The sequence below is a fragment of the Oncorhynchus mykiss genome, chromosome 9 (genome assembly GCF_057628025.1).
Source record: "Oncorhynchus mykiss isolate SJ-2025 chromosome 9, ASM5762802v1, whole genome shotgun sequence".
NCBI classification, from domain to species: Eukaryota; Metazoa; Chordata; class Actinopteri; order Salmoniformes; family Salmonidae; genus Oncorhynchus; species Oncorhynchus mykiss.
This window is the reverse complement of record NC_143030.1, coordinates 640,001-655,000: the sequence shown is the minus strand read 5'-3', so window position 1 is coordinate 655,000 and position 15,000 is coordinate 640,001. Positions and strand designations below refer to the sequence as shown.

The 15,000-nt window shown below is 47.1% G+C and overlaps 1 protein-coding gene across 1 annotated transcript in view; it reads left to right on the top strand.

Annotated features, from left to right (window-relative positions):
• Positions 1 to 15,000, top strand: part of LOC149980687 (antiviral innate immune response receptor RIG-I-like) — a 44,934-nt gene that overhangs the window by 20,777 nt on the left and 9,157 nt on the right. The window contains exons 8-16 of the mRNA XM_090183234.1: positions 1 to 16; positions 5,174 to 5,338; positions 6,131 to 6,293; positions 7,878 to 7,979; positions 8,319 to 8,476; positions 12,036 to 12,171; positions 13,095 to 13,243; positions 13,759 to 13,858; positions 13,958 to 14,131. The exon at positions 1 to 16 is cut by the window's left edge and continues 78 nt beyond it. Of these exons, the coding sequence (XP_090039360.1) occupies positions 1 to 16; positions 5,174 to 5,338; positions 6,131 to 6,293; positions 7,878 to 7,979; positions 8,319 to 8,476; positions 12,036 to 12,171; positions 13,095 to 13,243; positions 13,759 to 13,858; positions 13,958 to 14,131 (1,163 nt within the window). The remainder of the gene's footprint in view (positions 17 to 5,173; positions 5,339 to 6,130; positions 6,294 to 7,877; positions 7,980 to 8,318; positions 8,477 to 12,035; positions 12,172 to 13,094; positions 13,244 to 13,758; positions 13,859 to 13,957; positions 14,132 to 15,000) is intronic.

Sequence of the window (15,000 nt, the reverse complement as noted above, 5' to 3'; positions counted from 1 at the left end):
AACCCCTCAGATCCTGGTATATATTCACAACACATTGAAGGTCTACAGTAGCCTCAACAGCACTCTGTAGGGTAGCACCATGGTGTAGCCGGAGGACAGCTAGCTTCCTCGTTTAGTCTACTCAACAACCTGACTCAAAACAGAGAGGAATGATATTTATGTTCTCTAGCGGGCTACACTGCAACTCTTCCAGTCAAAATAAGCGTTGAGTTTTTGTTGAGTCTATTGCCACCGGGGGTCCCACCGGGGACCGCACCGGGGGCCGCACCGGGGACCCCACCGGGGACCGCACCGGGGTAACCGGCTAAATTGCTTGCTGTACACCGGTGGTCGCCAACCGGTCGATTGCGATCGACTGGTCTGTCTTCCAGGCATTCCTAGTCGATCACCAAACATTTCTGTAGAAAAGCCAACGATAAAGACACAAAGGCTTGTGCTCCTTTTGTTATTATTTGTGTTGCCCTGTTGGTGGTAGGTGGACTTGGTTCAAGAAGCCCTGTTGGTGGGAGGTGGACTTGGTTCAAAAGCCCTGTTGGTGGTAGGTGGACTTGGTTCAAGAAGCCCTGTTGGTGGTAGGTGGACTTGGTTCAAGAAGCCCTGTTGGTGGTAGGTGCTCTTGGTTCAAGAAGCCCTGTTGGTGGTAGGTGCTCTTGGTTCAAGAAGCCCTGTTGGTGGTAGGTGCTCTTGGTTCAAGAAGCCCTGTTGGTGGTAGGTGCTCTTGGTTCAAGAAGCCCTGTTGGTGGTAGGTGCTCTTGGTTCAAGAAGCCCTGCGCACCGGTTTGGCTAACTGTTCCCATTTTGAACGATTTTAATTTGTCTGAAAAGATCTGTGGCGTAGTCGATTACTCCTACTGCGCTGGCCAATCAGTAGCCACGTGTATCGATAGCACTGAATCTGTGTTATTACTAGCAGTTCGTCGTGTCTATTTTCTTCCTCCACTGAGACAAATGCTGTGTTCTAGACCACTGGGAACTCGGAAATGTCTTCCTCCCGACTTCAGTGTGTTCTAGACCACTGGGAACTCGGAAATGTCTTCCTCCCGACTTCAGTGTGTTCAAAACAACTGGGAACTCGGAAATGTCTTCCTTCCGACTTCAGTGTGTTCAAAACAACTGGGAACTCGGGGGAGGGACTAAATCCGACTTCAGTGTGTTCTAGACCACTGGGAACTCGGAAATGTCTTCCTTCCGACTTCAGTGTGTTCAAGACCACTGGGAACTCGGGGGAGGGACTAAATCCGACTTCAGTGTGTTCTAGACCACTGGGAACTCTGAAATTTCTTCCTTCCGACTTCAGTGTGTTCTAGACCACTGGGAACTCGGAAATGTCTTCCTTCCGACTTCAGTGTGTTCTAGACCACTGGGAACTCAGGGGAGGAACTAAAACCCGACTTCAGTGTGTTCTAGACCACTGGGAACTCGGAAATGTCTTCCTTCCGACTTCAGTGTGTTCTAGACCACTGGGAACTCGGGGGAGAAACTAAATCCGACTTCAGTGTGTTCTAGACCACTGGGAACTCGGAAATGTCTTCCTTCCGACTTCAGTGTGTTCTAGACCACTGGGAACTCGGGAGGAACTAAATCCGACTTCAGTGTGTTCTAGACCACTGGGAACTCGGGGGAGGAACTAAATCCGACTTCAGTGTGTTCTAGACCACTGGGAACTCGGGGGAGGAACTAAATCCGACTTCAGTGTGTTCTAGACCACTGGGAACTCGGGGGAGGAAGTAAATCCGACTAAGGTGCTCTTGGTTCAAGAAGCCCTGTTGGTGGTAGGTGGACTTGGTTCAAGAAGCCCTGTTGGTGGTAGGTGGACTTGGTTCAGAAGCCCTGTTGGTGGTAGGTGCTCTTGGTTCAAGAAGCCCTGTTGGTGGTAGGTGCTCTTGGTTCAAGAAGCCCTGTTGGTGGTAGGTGCTCTTGGTTCAAGAAGCCCTGTTGGTGGTAGGTGCTCTTGGTTCAAGAAGCCCTGTTGGTGGTAGGTGCCCTTGGTTCAAGAAGCCCTGTTGGTGGTAGGTGCTCTTGGTTCAAGAAGCCCTGTTGGTGGTAGGTGCTCTTGGTTCAAGAAGCCCTGTTGGTGGTAGGTGCTCTTGGTTCAAGAAGCCCTGTTGGTGGTAGGTGGACTTGGTTCAAGAAGCCCTGTTGGTGGTAGGTGCTCTTGGTTCAAGAAGCCCTGCGCACCGGTTTGGCTAACTGTTCCCATTTTGAACCATTTTAATTTGTCTGAAAAGATCTGTGGCGTAGTCGATTACTCCTACTGCGCTGGCCAATCAGTAGCCACGTGTATCGATAGCACTGAATCTGTGTTATTTCTAGCAGTTCGTCGTGTCTATTTTCTTCCTCCACTGAGACAAATGCTGTGTTCAAGACCACTGGGAACTCGGAAATGTCTTCCTCCCGACTTCAGTGTGTTCTAGACCACTGGGAACTCGGAAATGTCTTCCTCCCGACTTCAGTGTGTTCAAAACAACTGGGAACTCGGAACTGTCTTCCTTCCGACTTCAGTGTGTTCTAGACCACTGGGAACTCGGAAATGTCTTCCTTCCGACTTCAGTGTGTTCAAAACAACTGGGAACTCGGGGGAGGAACTAAATCCGACTTCAGTGTGTTCTAGACCACTGGGAACTCAGAAATTTCTTCCTTCCGACTTCAGTGTGTTCTAGACCACTGGGAACTCGGAAATGTCTTCCTTCCGACTTCAGTGTGTTCTAGACCACTGGGAACTCAGGGGAGGAACTAAATCCGACTTCAGTGTGTTCTAGACCACTGGGAACTCGGAAATTTCTTCCTTCCGACTTCAGTGTGTTCTAGACCACTGGGAACTCGGAAATGTCTTCCTTCCGACTTCAGTGTGTTCTAGACCACTGTCTAGAAGTGATAGTGATCATGCTGTTTGTATGTGGCTGCTATGACAGTGATCATGCTGTTTGTATGTGGCTGCTATGACAGGGATCATGCTGTTTGTATGTGATCATGCTGTTTGTATGTGGCTGCTATGACAGGGATCATGCTGTTTGTATGTGGCTGCTATGATAGTGATCATGCTGTGTGTATGTGATCATGCTGTTTGTATGTGGGTGCTATGACAGGGATCATGCTGTTTGTATGTGATCATGCTGTTTGTATGTGGCTGCTATGACAGGGATCATGCTGTTTGTATGTGGCTGCTATGACAGGGATCATGCTGTTTGTATGTAGCTGCTATGACAGTGGTCATGCTGTTTGTATGTGGCTGCTATGACAGTGATCATGCTGTTTGTATGTGGCTGCTATGACAGTGATCATGTTGTTTGTATGTGGCTACTATGACAGGGATCATGCTGTTTGTATGTGGCTGCTATGACAGGGATCATGTTGTGTGTATGTGGCTGCTATGACAGTGATCATGTTGTTTGTATGTGGCTACTATGACAGGGATCATGCTATGACAGTGATCATGCTGTTTGTATGTGGCTGCTATGACAGTGGTCATGCTGTGTGTATGTGGCTGCTATGACAGTGATCATGCTGTTTGTATGTGGCTGCTATGACAGGGATCATGCTGTTTGTATGTGGCTGCTATGACAGGGATCATGCTGTTTGTATGTGGCTGCTATGACAGGGATCATGCTGTTTGTATGTGGCTGCTATGATAGTGATCATGCTGTTTGTATGTGGCTGCTATGACAGTGATCATGCTGTTTGTATGTGGCTGCTATGACAGGGATCATGCTGTTTGTATGTGATCATGCTGTTTGTATGTGGCTGCTATGACAGGAATCATGCTGTTTGTATGTGGCTGCTATGACAGGGATCATGCTGTTTGTATGTGGCTGCTATGACAGTGGTCATGCTGTTTGTATGTGGCTGCTATGACAGTGGTCATGCTGTGTGTATGTGGCTGCTATGACAGGGATCATGCTGTTTGTATGTGATCATGCTGTTTGTATGTGGCTGCTATGATAGTGATCATGCTGTTTGTATGTGGCTGCTATGACAGGGATCATGCTGTTTGTATGTGGCTGCTATGATAGTGATCATGCTGTTTGTATGTGGCTGCTATGACAGTGATCATGCTGTTTGTATGTGGCTGCTATGACAGGGATCATGCTGTTTGTATGTGGCTGCTATGACAGTGATCATGCTGTTTGTATGTGGCTGCTATGACAGGGATCATGCTGTTTGTATGTGATCATGCTGTTTGTATGTGGCTGCTATGATAGTGATCATGCTGTTTGTATGTGGCTGCTATGACAGGGATCATGCTGTTTGTATGTGGCTGCTATGATAGTGATCATGCTGTTTGTATGTGGCTGCTATGACAGTGATCATGCTGTTTGTATGTGGCTGCTATGACAGGGATCATGCTGTTTGTATGTGGCTGCTATGACAGTGATCATGCTGTTTGTATGTGGCTGCTATGACAGGGATCATGCTGTTTGTATGTGATCATGCTGTTTGTATGTGGCTGCTATGACAGTGGTCATGTTGTGTGTATGTGGCTGCTATGACAGTGATCATGTTGTTTGTATGTGGCTACTATGACAGGGATCATGCTATGACAGTGATCATGCTGTTTGTATGTGGCTGCTATGACAGTGGTCATGCTGTGTGTATGTGGCTGCTATGACAGTGATCATGCTGTTTGTATGTGGCTGCTATGACAGGGATCATGCTGTTTGTATGTGGCTGCTATGACAGGGATCATGCTGTTTGTATGTGGCTGCTATGACAGTGATCATGCTGTTTGTATGTGGCTGCTATGACAGGGATCATGCTGTTTGTATGTGGCTGCTATGACAGGGATCATGCTGTTTGTATGTGGCTGCTATGACAGTGGTCATGCTGTTTGTATGTGGCTGCTATGGCAGTGATCATGCTGTTTGTATGTGACTGCTATGACAGTGATCATCCAGTACAGGGAAATGCATCTCTCAGAACCTCAGCCTCACCTTATCTTACTGTGGTTATCTCTCTCTCACTCCCCTCTTTCCTCTCCCTAACTGCCTCTCTCTCTCTCTCTCCCCTGACTTCCTCTCTCTTTCCCTCCCTCTCACTCTCTACCCTGCTCTCCTCTTCTCTCTCCCGCTCCCTACCCTCCTCTCTTTCTCTATCTCTCTATCCCTCTCTCTCTCTCTCCCCTCCTCTCCCCTCTCTTCTCTCCCTACCCTCCCTCCCTCCCTGTCTCTCTCTCTAGGTGAATGCCATGGCCCAAGGGGAGGTTCCCTGTCTCTCCTGCTTCTCTCTGTTGATTCTAGATGAGTGTCACAACACCACAGGGAAACACCCCTATAACATCATCATGACGTCATACCTGGATGCCAAGCTCAGCACGGAGCAGAATGGACAACACCTGCCCCAGGTAGAGTCACAGAAACACATACCTGTACTGCTACTGTCTGTCATGGTAATGATGATGACCAATGATTATGTTCTATTGCCCTCCCCTCCTCTCCCTTCCCCCCTTCTCTACCCTCCTCTCTCCTCCTCCCCTCCTCTCCCTTCCCCCCTCCTCTACCCTCCTCTCTCCTCTCCTCTCCTCTCCTCACCCTTCCCCTCCTCTCCCCTCCTCTCTCCTCTCCTTTCCTCACCCTTCCCCTCCTCTCCCCTCCCCTCTCCTCTACCCTCCTCTCTCCCCCTCCTCTCCTCACCCTTCCCCTCCTCTACTTTCCTCCTCTCATCTCCCCCTCCTCTCCTTTCCTCCTCCTCTACCCTCCTCTCTCCTCCTCCCCTCCTCTCCCTTCCCCCCTCCTCTACCCTCCTCTCTCCTCTCCTCTCCTCTCCTCACCCTTCCCCTCCTCCCCTCTCCTCTACCCTCCTCTCTCCTCCTCCTCTCCTCACCCTTCCCCTCCTCTCCCTTCCCCCCTCCTCTACCCTCCTCTCTCCTCCTCCTCTCCTCACCCTTCCCCTCCTCTCCTTTCCTCCTCTCATCTCCCCTCCTCCTCTCCTTTCCTTCTCCTCTACCCTCCTCTCCTTTCCTCATCGTCTACCCTCCTCTCCTTTCCTCCTCTCATCTCCCCTCCTCCTCTCATCTCCCCTCCTCTCCTTTCATCCTCCTCTCCCCTCCACCTCTACTCTATCCTCACCTCCTCCCCTTCCCCTCTACTCTACTCTCCCCTCCTCTCCCCTCCACCTCTACTCTCCTCTCCTCTAGATTGTGGGTCTGACGGCCTCAGTGGGGATTGGCTCGTTCAAGAACCAATCAGAGGCTGAGAACAACATCTGTCAGCTGTGTGCCAGTCTGGACAGCCGCATCATCTCCACCATACACACAAACACTGACGAGCTACAGTCCTACGTGCACACACCTGACAAAGGTACACACACCTGACAAAGGTACACACACCTGACAAAGATACACACACCTGACAGAGGTACACACACCTGACAAAGATACACACACCTGACAGAGGTACACACACCTGACAAAGGTACACACACCTGACAAAGGTACACACACCTGACAAAGGTACACACACCTGACAGAGGTACTCCTTCATTAAAAACCTAAAGCCACTCTGGTCTGGCTGACTGGTTGATTGATTCAGTCTGGAATGGTCTGTGTGACTGGTTGATTGATTCAGTCTGGAATGGTCTGTGTGACTGGTTGATTGATTAATTGAGTCTGGAATGGTCTGGATGACTGGTTGATTGATTAATTGAGTCTGGAATGGTCTGGCTGACTGGTTTATTTATGAATTCAGTCTGGAATGGTCTGGCTGACTGGTTGATTGATTAATTCAGTCTGTCTGACTGGTTGATTGATTAATTGAGTCTGGAATGGTCTGGCTGACTGGTTGATTGATTAATTCAGTCTGGAATGGTCTGGTTGATTGATTAATTCAGTCTGGAATGGTCTGGCTGACTGGTTGATTGATTAATTCAGTCTGGAATGGTCTGGTTGATTGATTAATTGAGTCTGGAATGGTCTGGATGACTGGTTGATTGATTAATTGAGTCTGGAATGGTCTGGCTGACTGGTTTATTGATGAATTCAGTCTGGAATGGTCTGGCTGACTGGTTTATTGATTAATTCAGTCTGGAATGGTCTGGTTGATTGATTAATTTAGTCTGGAATGGTCTGGCTGACTGGTTGATTGATTAATTGAGTCTGGAATGGTCTGGCTGACTGGTTGATTGATTAATTGAGTCTGGAATGATCTGGCTGACTGGTTGATTGATTCATTGAGTCTGGAATGGTCTGGCTGACTGGTTGATTGATTAATTGAGTCTGGAATGGTCTGGCTGACTGGTTGATTGATTAATTGAGTCTGGAATGGTCTGACTGACTGGTGGATTGATTAATTGAGTCTGGAATGGTCTGGCTGACTGGTTGATTGATTAATTGAGTCTGGAATGGTCTGACTGACTAGTGGATTGATTAATTGAGTCTGGAATGGTCTGGCTGACTAGTTGATTGATTAATTGAGTCTGGAATGGTCTGGCTGACTGATTGATTGATTAATTGAGTCTGGAATGGTCTGGCTGACTGGTTGATTGATTCATTGAGTCTGGAATGGTCTGGCTGACTGATTGATTGATTAATTGAGTCTGGAATGGTCTGGCTGACTGGTTGATTGATTCATTGAGTCTGGAATGGTCTGGCTGACTGGTTGATTGATTAATTGAGTCTGGAATGGTCTGGCTGACTGGTTGATTGATTAATTGAGTCTGGAATGGTCTGGCTGACTGGTTGATTGATTAATTGAGTCTGGAATGGTCTGGCTGACTGGTTGATTGATTAATTGAGTCTGGAATGGTCTGGCTGACTGGTTGATTGATTCATTGAGTCTGGAATGGTCTGGCTGACTGGTGGATTGATTCATTGAGTCTGGAATGGTCTGGCTGACTGGTTGATTAATTAATTGAGTCTGGAATGGTCTGCTGTTGTCTCCTAACAGAGTTCCTTCTGGTCCAGAAGAGACACACGGACCCTTTCATCAGGATCATTCATGACATCATGGCTAAGATAGAAGGACTGGCCAAGACTGTCTACAACATAGGTAATACTGGTCACACACACACACAAAGAAACATACTGTACATACAGGACACACACCTCATCCACCACCTCTACCTCTCTCTCTATCTGTCACTCTGTCTCTCTCTCGTTCTCTCTCTCGTTCTCTCTCTCTCTCTTGTTCTTTCTCTCTCTCTGTCGCTCTGCTCTGTCTCTCTCTTTCTCTCTCTCTGTCGCTCTCCCTCTCTCTGTCGCTCCCTCTCTCTGTCGCTCTCTCTCTCTTTCCCTCTCTCTGTCGCTCTCTCTCTCTCTTTCTCTCTGTCTCTCTCTCTCTCTCTGTCTCTCTCTCGCTCTCTCTCTCTCTCTCTCTCTCTCTCTCTAGAGTCCTTGTCATCCATAGAGAATCGTGACTACGGCAGTCAGAAGTATGAACAGTGGATCGTTGATGTTCAGAAGAAATGCAGAGTTCTACAGCTGAAAGACCAGGAGGAGGAGAGTAGAGTCTGTAGGGCTCTGTACAACTACACTGAGCACCTGAGGGTAGAGTACACACTACACACTATACACTACACACTAGTCTGTAGGGCTCTGTACGACTACACTGAGCACCTGAGGGTAGAGTGCACACTACACACTATACACTATACACTACACACTAGTCTGTAGGGCTCTGTACAACTACACTGAGCACCTGAGGGTAGAGTACACACTACACACTATACACTACACACTATACACTACACACTATACACTATACACTATAGACTACACACTAGTCTGTAGGGCTCTGTACAACTACACTGAGCACCTGAGGGTAGAGTGCACACTACACACTATACACTACACACTATACACTAGTCTGTAGGGCTCTGTACAACTACACTGAGCACCTGAGGGTAGAGTGCACACTACACACTATACACTACACACTATACACTATACACTACACACTACACACTATACACTATACACTACACACTAGTCTGTAGGGCTCTGTACAACTACACTGAGCACCTGAGGGTAGAGTGCACACTACACACTATACACTACACACTATACACTAGTCTGTAGGGCTCTGTACAACTACACTGAGCACCTGAGGGTAGAGTGCACACTACACACTATACACTACACACTGTACACTAGTCTGTAGGGCTCTGTACAACTACACTGAGCACCTGAGGGTAGAGTGCACACTACACACTACACACTATACACTAGTCTGTAGGGCTCTGTACAACTACACTGAGCACCTGAGGGTAGAGTACACACTACACACTATACACTAGTCTGTAGGGCTCTGTACAACTACACTGAGCACCTGAGGGTAGAGTACACACTACACACTATACACTATACACTACACACTAGTCTGTAGGGCTCTGTACAACTACACTGAGCACCTGAGGGTAGAGTACACACTACACACTATACACTACACACTATACACTATACACTACACACTATACACTACACACTATACACTAGTATGTAGGGCTCTGTACAACTACACTGAGCACCTGAGGGTAGAGTACACACTAGACACTATACACTACACACTATACACTATACACTACACACTACACACTATACACTACACACTACACACTACACACTACACACTATACACTACACACTATACACTATACACTATACACTATACACTATACACTACACACTATACACTACACACTATACACTATACACTATACACTATACACTATACACTATACACTACACACTACACACTACACACTACACACTACACACTACACACTGTACACTATACACTACACACTACACACTATACACTATACACTATACACTACACACTATACACTACACACTATACACTAGTCTGTAGGGCTCTGTACAACTACACTGAGCACCTGAGGGTAGAGTACACACTACAGACTATACACTACACACTATAGACTACACACTATACACTACACACTACACACTACACACTACACACTACACACTATACACTACACACTATACACTATACACTATAGACTACACACTACACACTACACACTATACACTACACACTATACACTATACACTATACACTATACACTACACACTATACACTACACACTATACACTATACACTATACACTATACACTACACACTACACACTATACACTACACACTATACACTATACACTATAGACTACACACTACACACTACACACTATACACTACACACTATACACTATACACTATAGACTACACACTACACACTACACACTATACACTACACACTATACACTATACACTATACACTATACACTACACACTATACACTACACACTACACACTATACACTATACACTATACACTATACACTACACACTATACACTACACACTATACACTATACACTACACACTATACCCTATACTACACACTATACACTACACACTATATACTACACACTATACACTACACACTATACCCTATACTACACACTATACACTATACACTACACACTATACACTATACACTATGCACTATGCACTATACACTATACACTATACACTACACACTATACACTATACACTATACCCTATACTACACACTATACACTACACACTATATACTACATACTATACACTATACACTATACACTAGTCTGTAGGGCTCTGTACAACTACACTGAGCACCTGAGGGTAGAGTACACACTAGACACTATACACAACACACTATACACTACACACTATACACTATACACTATAGACTACACACTGCACACTACACACTATACACTACATACTACACACTACACACTATACACTACACACTATACACTATACACTACACACTATACACTACACACTAGTCTGTAGGGCTCTGTACAACTACACTGAGCACCTGAGGGTAGAGTACACACTACACACTATACACTACACTACACCCTACACCTCTAGACACTACACACTATACACTACACACTACACTACACCCTACACCTCTAGACACTAGACACTACACCCTACACCTCTATACACTATACACTACACCCTACACCTCTAGACACTACACACTATACACTACACTACACCCTACACCTCTAGACACTACACACTATACACTAAACACTACACTACACCCTACACCTCTAGACACTAGACACTACACCCTACACCTCTATACACTATACACTACACCCTACACCTAAACAACTCAGTAATGTAAATACCAAAAATAAATGGACTCCCTCCTCTCTCTCCCTCTGTACCTCTCTCCTTCTCTCCCTCTCTCTCCCTCTCTGTTCCTCTCTCCCTCTCTCCCTCTCCGTACCTCTCTCCCTCTCCATACCTCTCTCCCTCTCTCCCTCTCCGTACCTCTCTCCCTCTCTCTCCCTCTCCGTACCTCTCTCCCTCTCTCTCCTTCCCCGTACCTCTCTCCCTCTCTCCCTCTCTGTTCCTCTCTCCCTCTCTCACTCTCTGTACCTCTCTCCCTCTCTCTCCTTCCCCGTACCTCTCTCCCTCTCTCCCTCTCTGTTCCTCTCTCCCTCTCTCCCTCTCTGTACCTCTCTCCCTCTCTCTCCTTCCCCGTACCTCTCTCCCTCTCTCCCTCTCTGTTCCTCTCTCCCTCTCTCCCTCTCCGTACCTCTCTCCCTCTCTCTCCTTCCCCGTACCTCTCTCCCTCTCTCCCTCTCTGTTCCTCTCTCCCTCTCTCCCTCTCCGTACCTCTCTCCCTCTCTCTCCCTCTCCGTACCTCTCTCCCTCTCTCTCCCTCTCCGTACCTCTCTCCCTCTCACTCCTTCCCCGTACCTCTCTCCCTCTCTCCCTCTCCGTACCTCTCTCCCTCTCTCTCCCTCTCCGTACCTCTCTCCCTCTCTCTCCCTCTCCGTACCTCTCTCCCTCTCCGTACATCTCTCCCTCTCTCCCTTTCCGTACCTCTCTCCCTCTCTCCCTCTCCGTCCCTCTCCCTTTCTCCCTCTCCGTACCTCTCTCCCTCTCTCTCCCTCTCCGTACCTCTCTCCCTCTCCGTACCTCTCTCCCTCTCCGTACCTCTCTCCCTCTCTCCCTGTCCGTACCTCTCTCCCTCTCTCTCCCTCCCCATACCTCCCTCCATCACCCTGTAGAAGTACAACGATGCGTTGATCATCAACGAGGATGCCAGGACTAAGGATGCGCTAGAGTACCTGTCATCTTTCATACAGCAGGTGAAGAACGCAGGTCACGACGCGACGGAGAGACAACTCACCGCTTACTTCGATGGTAGGGTCACCGGCACAACCAGAAGGATGTTCCTGGCCTGTTCTGTTCATTCTAGTTCAGCGGGCCAACCGACCGGGTTAATATTATGAAGCTTCTACAGCCATGGTTCAGATCCACAGCCATGGTTCAGATCTACCTACAGCCATGGTTCAGATCTACAGCCATGGTTCAGATCCACAGCCATGGTTCAGATCCACAGCCATGGTTCAGATCTACAGCCATGGTTCAGATCTACAGCCATGGTTCAGATCTACAGCCATGGTTCAGATCTACAGCCACGGTTCAGATCTACAGCCATGGTTCAGATCTACAGCCATGGTTCAGATCTACAGCCATGGTTCAGATCTACAGCCACGGTTCAGATCTACAGCCATGGTTCAGATCCACAGCCATGGTTCAGATCCACAGCCATGGTTCAGATCTACAGCCATGGTTCAGATCTACAGCCATGGTTCAGATCTACAGCCATGGTTCAGATCTACAGCCATGGTTCAGATCTACAGCCACGGTTCAGATCTACAGCCACAGTTCAGATCTACAGCCATAGTTCAGATCTACAGCCACGGTTCAGATCTACAGCCATGGTTCAGATCCACAGCCATGGTTCAGATCCACAGCCATGGTTCAGATCTACCTACAGCCATGGTTCAGATCTACAGCCATGGTTCAGATCCACAGCCATGGTTCAGATCCACAGCCATGGTTCAGATCTACTTACAGCCATGGTTCAGATCATTCACAGTCAGTAAATTACAGTTTCATTTCAGTTAAAATTTCTACTAAAAAAAGACAACGTAGTGGCCGTTTTGAAAGCAGAAAAACACTGGCCTGTTTTTTTGGGGGGGGATTTCTCCCTGCCCTTTTAGGGTCCTTCTTTTCCAATGAGCTTCTCTTACTTGGTGTCCGTTCTCTCTTTCCTTCAGGTCAGCAGGGTGTACTGCGGGGTTTGTCCAGCGGGGGGCAGAAGGAGAATCCTAAATTAGACATGTTACAATACATCCTCGAGGAACAGTATCGACAGAATGATGAGACCAAGTCTGTGCTGTTCGTTAGGACACGGGCCCTCGCAGACGTAAGGCTGTGTGTGTGTGTGTGTGTGTGTGTGTGTGTGTGTGTTTGTGTATTTATATATATATATATAAATAATAGATGTGTATATATATGTGTATGTGTATTTATATATATATATGTATGTGTTTTTATTTATATATATGTGTGTATGTTTGTATTTATTTTATATATACATATATATATATATATATATATATATATGAAATAATGTATGTGTATTTATATATATATATGTGTGTGTGTGTGTATGTTTCTGGCATTCAGTTTTTTTCTTTTCAATCCAGTTATTTTATGTGTGTGTGATGCGTGTCGGTGTCAGTGGAGGCTGGTGAGGGGAGGACGGCTCATTATATGGCCAGAACGGAGCCATTGGAATGGCATCATAACCATGGAAACCATGTGTTTGATGTATTTGATACCATTCCACTGATACCACTCCAGTCATTACCACGAGCCCGTCCTCCCCAATTAAGGTGCCACCAACCCCCTGTGGTCTGTGTGTCTCCTCGTGATTAGGCCTTGAAGAGCTGGATGGAGGAGTCTGACTCTCTGAAGTTCCTGAAACCAGGAGTACTGATTGGGAGAGGACGCAAGTCCAGCCAGCTGACTGGCTCAGGTACGTGTTCCTCTCTCTTTTCCAGCTGACCGTCCTCTCCCAGTTAGTTTTTTTATTTGAATCCAATTGATTTGAATTAGCTTTATTGTTCCCCTCCAGGCATGACGCTGAACTCTAAGAAAGGTGTGCTGGATTCCTTTAAGAGTTTTGACAATCAAAGCAAGATCCTGATCGCTACTTCGGTGGCCGACGAGGGCATCGATATCCCACAATGCAACCTGGTATTGATGTACGAATATGTTGGCAATGTGGTCAAGATGGTCCAAGTCAGAGGTAATCAATCAATGCATCAATCAATTACTCAGCTAGTCAGTCAATCCAGTCAGTAAGCCGGCCATTCAGTCAGTCAGTAAACCAGTCAGTCAATCAACCAGTCAGTCAATCAACCATTCAGCCAGTCAATCAACCAGTCAGCCAGTCAATCAACCAGTCATTCAGTTAATCAACCAGTCAGCCAATCAATCAGTCAGTCAGTCAGTCAATCAACCAGTCAACCAGTCAGTCAATCAACCAGTCAGTCAGCCAGTCAGTCAGTTAATCAACCAGTCAGCCAGCAAGTCATTCAGTCAATCAACCAGCCAGCCAGTCAGTCAATCAGCCAGTCAATCAACCAGTCAGCCAATCAATCAGTCAGTCAGTCAGTCAATCAACCTGTCAACCAGTCAATCAGCCAGTCAGTCAGTTAATCAACCAGTCAGCCAGCAAGTCATTCAGTCAATCAACCAGCCAGCCAGTCAGTCAATCAGCCAGTCAATCAGCCAGACAGTCAATCAGCCAGCCAGTCAGCCAGCCAGTCAATCAATCAGCCAGTCAATCAGCCAGTCAGTCAATCAGCCAGTCAGTCAATCAGCCAGCCAGTCAATCAACCAGCCAGTCAATCAGCCAGCCAGCCAGTCAATCAGCCAGCCAGTCAATCAACCAGCCAGTCAATCAGCCAGCCAGTCAATCAACCAGCCATTCAATCAACCAGTCAGTCAATCAACCAGTCAGTCAGTCAATCAACCAGTCAGTCAATCAACCAGCCAGTCAGTCAATCAACCAGCCAGTCAGTCAATCAACCAGCCAGTCAATCAGCCAGCCAGTCAATCAACCAGCCAGTCAGTCAATCAACCAGCCAGTCAGCCAGTCAGTCAGTCAGTCAT